The following is a 5918-nucleotide window of genomic DNA, read 5'->3' as shown; positions in this document are numbered from 1 at the left end:
AGCCTGGTCTACAAAGTGAGTGCCAGGACAGCCAGGGCTACACAGAGAAACCCTGTCTCGAAAAACCAAAAAAAAAAAAAAAAAAAAAAAAAATTTAACCAGACTTTTTATTTATTTTTGAGACAAGTCTTGCTGTGTAGCCCTCTCTGGGCTAAAACTATCTGTGTAGACCATACTGGTCTACCATTTCTTTAACTTGCAGAAATCTTGTGCCTCCCAGGCACTAGGATTACAAGCCTGTGTCTCTGCACCTGGTTCTGTGTGGGACTGGGGAGCCCAGGGCTTTGTCCTGCTAGGCAGGCTCTCTGCCAGCTGTGCTGTGTCCCCAGCCTAGTGCTAGGTTTTTACCAGCACATAACTTTTATTTTTTCCAAAGGAAAATATCTCAGAGTTTGAACATCATTTCATTTGTTTTCTATAAATCTTGTTTTCACAGGCTTTCAACATTTTTTTTTTCTATTTGAGTTTGTCCTTTTAGCTACTGAATTGTAGTATTGCTTAGGACATTAAGAAATTGGTCAGGGCAGGAAAGATGGCTCACTGGTTAAGAGCATTGTTCCCAGCAACTACATGGTGGCTCACAATCATCTGTGAAGGGAATCCGATGCCCTCTTCTAGTGTGTCTGAAGGCAGCGACAGTGTACTCACGTGCATGAAATAAATAAATAAATCTTAAAAAAAAAAAAAAAGATTTGGTCAGTTGTTGGTATATATATTTTGTGCAAGAAATTTTAATAGTATTTTTTCTAGTTGCCATATTAATATTATTTTTAATAACTTTTAGAATTTAAATGCAGATAGTAAAATAGTGATTACAAATAGTGTAATATTGACTATCTAGCTTCCACCCAACCTCAAAATTGAGTGTATTGTTTACCAGGCACTGCCATGGCTTATCTCTAATTCTCACTATTCTCTTCATGGTTGTTTCTTATGTGAAGGCACATGCTTATGGCTCATAGAAATGAGATAGTATGGCCACAGTACAGAGCTGTTTGTGCACAGATTGGACAACCTGAGCTCCTACTACATGTACACTGTGGTTGTTGTATGCCCATACTTATACACATAATAATAAATGCAGTAAAATGTGTTTAGTATGTAGGAGCAAGAGAGGAGGTACAAAACAAGATGTGAAAATTGAGTTTCCTCTCAATCTGAGGCGGCTTGTGAAGTCCTCACCTGTGATGGGGCAGATACTTCTGTGGGCCTGTGCATTTTTCTCTTGTGTTTCACAAATGACATTAGAAAATGTTACCATAAGCTCTGCGTTGTGGTGCACTCTTAGTCCCAGCACTGAGAGGCAGAGGCAGGCAGGATCTGGGTGAGGTGGGGTTATCATGGTTTCCACAGGGAATTCCAGGGCGGCCAGGGCTACACTCTGGGGTTATAGGCATGCATCACCACTGTCATGCTAAAATTCTTATTTTCAAATAGCAGTGGAAGACCAAAGAATTTAAGCCAGACTGCAGTAGATTTGGATGTAGCTGTAAGGCTGAAAAGCATGGCATGAGTCCTGAAGGGAGCGTCATGAAAAAGGAAACTCATTTAAAGTTTGCCTTCTGAATTTTGTTTCCTTGTTGTTGAGAAAGGCCTCGTCTAAAGTAATGAAAAAGCTGCAAGGGGGTTAATTGCCATCCTGTCTGGAGGTTTTATAAAACTCAGAGTTCAGATTAGAAAATGTAAAAAACATTCACAAGTTTTACCATTACTTGGACTTTATTTTTATCACATAACAGATTTGTCTTTTTATAAAAGTTGTGTGTGTTCATGTGTATGAATGTGGGTGTATGAGCTCAAAAGGCAATCTGAGGCATCAGCCCTCACCACTTTTTTTTTTTTTTTTTTTTTTTTTAGAGACAGGGTTTCTCTGTATAGTCCTGGCTGTCCTGGAACTCACTTTGTTGACCAGGCTGGCCTCGAACNGTGTGTGTTCATGTGTATGAATGTGGGTGTATGAGCTCAAAAGGCAATCTGAGGCATCAGCCCTCACCACTTTTTTTTTTTTTTTTTTTTTTTTTTTAGAGACAGGGTTTCTCTGTATAGTCCTGGCTGTCCTGGAACTCACTTTGTTGACCAGGCTGGCCTCGAACTCAGGAATCTGCCTGCCTCTGCCTCTGTGCTGGGATTAAAGGCGTGAGCCACCACACCCGGCTTTTTTGTTGTTGTTGTTGTTGTTACCAGCCACTTTTTAAAAACAAATTGGTCCTCACATTGGCATGACAAGTGCTCTATCCCTGAGCCAGGCTCCCCAGTCCTGACAGCAGCAGAAAACCCAGAATGTAGTTCCTGGGACTTTTCCTAGGAAGAACATTAGAGACACTATTCCAGCTCATGGGGCTCTTTAATACTGAATAGGGCATTTGTAATAGGGGTGCTTTTCTTTTCAAAGTTCCATTATGAGCAAAGCGGAAAGAACATTAATGTTAATGCCTGATGTAGGAGGATCTGACTCTGGACAGCAGAGGAACGAACGAGCCAAGGGTTTATGAAATGGTGTATTGTGTTTCTTTCTGACCATCAAAAATACCTAAGCAAAACTAAAATTACCTTGTATGCTCAAAAAGTTAAGATACTTGTTGTTCAGCTGGGCGTGGTGGTGCACGCCTTTAATCCCAGCACTCGGGAGGCAGAGGCAGGCGGATTTCTGAGTTTGAGGCCAGCCTGGTCTACATAGTGAGTTCCAGGACAGCCAGGGCTACACAGAGAAACCCTGTCTCGATAAACCAAAAAAAAACCCAACCAACCAACCAAACAAAAAAACCCAAACAAACAAACACCCCCCCTAAACAAACAAACAAACAAACAAAAAGATACTTGTTGTTCTGGAGACAGTCCCAGTCTGGATTTCTTCCTGGCAGTTTAAAGATTTATGCAGACCCACAGGGAAGTAACATTTCATATTTTCAACATCATAGCTGACAAAATTTGTTCCTATGGCTGAGATGAATAACATTTCTTGCTTTGCTTCAGTATTAGTGGGCACATTAAAAGGTCTCTGTTAATATTGACAAAGTCTGGCTCACTACCCCTAGTTTTATTTTAGAATGAACATGCTTTAAAGTATTAAGCCATATAAAGAACTGGAATGCATATATTTTAACATCTGCATTTAGAAGCTTTGCGTCTATTTCTCCAGTAGTAATTATGCATTACTGTTTTTCAAGGTAGATTTTAATTGAGGAAAAATGACCATGAGCACTTTAAAATAAACACAGCAGCAGCATTTTAGTCACTGTACACAGACGTCAGACTTCTTCCATAGGACACCAGGTGGAGTGCTGGCAATGGTGGAATACACATCCCTGGGTTTTGAACACTCAAGACCACTGTTGACTTTTACAGTTTACTATCTGTGTAACCTGAGTGTGTAACTTCTGAGCCTATAAATAGAGCAGATAGATGTAATTAATGGCATATAACATAGTCTTTCATAGTGAATTTCTGAGATAAGCAGGACACCCGGCTTCAGCCTTCAGCTGTTCACATGTGTTTCCTTATTAATCAGTTTCCAGGACAGATCAATGCAGAAGCTTTTACCCTCATTCCCCAAGCATCAGTTAGCGACCTTGCTCCTCCTCCCTCCCTCCCTCCCTCCCTCCCTTCCTCCCTCCCCGCCCCCATACAGAATATGAAGGTTTGGTTTTTTTTATTTTTTTTTTTTTTNTTTTTTTTTNGTTTTTNGAGACAGGGTTTCTCTGTGTAGNCGTGGCTGTCCTGGAACTCACTCTGTAGCCCAGGCTGGCCTCGAACTCAGAAATCCGCCTGCCTCTGCCTCCCGAGTGCTGGGATTAAAGGCGTGCGCCACCACGCCCGGCTTGTTTTTTTTTTTTGTTTGTTTTTTGGTTTTTTTTAAAGTGCACTATTTAAACTAGGATACACAGAATCACTTAATGTAGCAGTACTTTTTGCAAAAATAGATTATATAGTACTTGGGAAATGCAGGGAATAATCTTACTCCTTAAAAATTAGACAGCGGGTGCCTGAAGCTCAAGCAGTCTTCAGAATGGAGGCAGGGAATGTTTGGTGACACCAGAGAGCTTTGCTGTAAAAGAAATGACTTGGCTGCAAGCTGTCCCTATGTCAGTCCTTTCAAGTGGGTCTCAGATGCTACAAGAAAAATGGTTGGGTGGACTCTCAAGCAACCAGAGGCCCGATTCCTAGTGTCTTTTTCTTTATGTGTGTACATATGTGGGCACATGTGCCATGGCATACATATGGAGGTCAGAGGACAACTTGAGGGAATTTTGTAGGTCCCACAGATGGAACTCAGGTTGTCATGCTTGGGAACGGGCATTTTTACTTATGAGCTATCTTGCCAGCCTCAATGCCTCCTTTAAAGACTGTTTTAAAATGAGTTCTGCTAAGGTTTTATAACTAAACCAATTAGGGCACTTGTCTCTCTCTCTCTCTCTCTCTTTTTGTTTTTGTTTTTTGAGACAGGGTCTCTCTGTGTAGCCCTGGCTGTCCTGGAACTCACTGTGTAGACCAGGCTGGCCTCAAACTCAGAAATCCGCCTGCCGCTGCCTCCTAGGGCACATGTCTTTATGGGAAGAATAATGCTGTATGTGAGTGTTAGCTGCTGTGGGTCTGCAGAGGTGACTTGGTGGTTAGAGTACTTGCTGCTTTTGCAGGAGGCTGGAGTTTCCCAGCACCCAAGTTGGACAGCTCACAACTACCTGTGACTCTGGCTTTAAGGGATCCAACGCACTCTTCTGGCCTCCCTGGGCACTCATTCGTGTGGACACAGCCCACACACAGACACATAGAGTAGTGGGATAAGTCTTTTTTTTTTCCCTGAGAGAAAATATGAAATGTTTCAGATTGCATACCCACCGTGCAGAGGCCATGCCAGTCTTCTCTGTGTCGCCCTAAATTTAGTGTGTGTGCTGACAAAGTGTGCATGTTATAAATCTTGAAAAAGAAAAGATGAGTTTGGGTTGGAGAAATGGCTCAACGATTGAGAGCACTGACTGCTCTTCCAGAGGTCCAGAGTTCAAATTCCAGCAACCACATGGTGGCTCACAACTATCCATAATGAGATCTGACACCCTCTTCTGGTGTGTCTGAAGACAGCTACAGTGTACTTATAAATAATAAATAAATAAATCTTTAAAAAAAAAAAAGAAGAGATGAGTTATAACTTGGGTGGCTATTGTTCATCTCCTCTCCTGTAGATCTTAAAGATTGAAGTGAAAATTAGGCCTCTATTTTCTGTTATTAAACTGTGAGTGCATTCTTTCCTCAGGCATTTTAAATTATACTTGACATCAAGTACCGAACGCTTTTCACAAAACTTGAGAGTTGTGGTGGTGGACGGGAAAGAAGAAAGTGAGTACAGCGTGAAGTGGCAGGACTTCTTCAGTGGTCACGTGGTTGGTGAGTGCAGAAGCTGTTCTGTGATTCTTTCCGGCTGTTGTGTTTGTCACTTTCTGCAATGATGGAAAGCCTGGCATAAACAGAGGCGAGAGGATTTACGTCAGTGCGTGGTTTGTGAGGTTTTGGTTCATGAGGCTCTGGATCTGAGGTGAGATGAACCATGGCAGAGTCCTATGATGGAGGAGGTGGCTCACCTCACAGGCCAGGAAGTGTGGAGAGAAGAGAGGGCATAGGGACAAGGCATGTCCTTCAAAGTCATGCCCACCAAGACCTTTTCCAAGGAGGTCCCACATGTAGTTAGCCTGCTCAGTTGTGAATTCATCAGTGGGTCAATTCCTTGATGAAGTCTGAAGGCATTTTTAGGTTCAGACCATCCATAGGTCTCTAGCTTTAATGTAATTACAGTCTTTTTTATACATAAAGTTATGATGTATAAGAAAATTCTAGCCGGGCGTGGTGGCGCACGCCTTTAATCCCAGCACTCGGGAGGCAGAGGCAGGCGGATTTCTGAGTTCGAGGCCAGCCTGGTCTACAAAGTG

The 5918-nt window shown here is 42.3% G+C and overlaps 1 protein-coding gene across 1 annotated transcript in view; it reads left to right on the top strand.

Annotated features, from left to right (window-relative positions):
- Positions 1-5918, top strand: part of Adam17 (ADAM metallopeptidase domain 17) — a 50200-nt gene that overhangs the window by 13981 nt on the left and 30301 nt on the right. Inside the window, exon 3 of the mRNA XM_021178582.2 lies at positions 5249-5379. Within this exon, the coding sequence (XP_021034241.1) occupies positions 5249-5379 (131 nt within the window). The remainder of the gene's footprint in view (positions 1-5248; positions 5380-5918) is intronic.

Source organism: Mus caroli, chromosome 12 (genome assembly GCF_900094665.2).
Source record: "Mus caroli chromosome 12, CAROLI_EIJ_v1.1, whole genome shotgun sequence".
NCBI classification, from domain to species: domain Eukaryota; kingdom Metazoa; phylum Chordata; class Mammalia; order Rodentia; family Muridae; genus Mus; species Mus caroli.
Note: the sequence above shows the minus strand (reverse complement) of the source record. Positions and strands in the feature narration are given on the sequence as shown.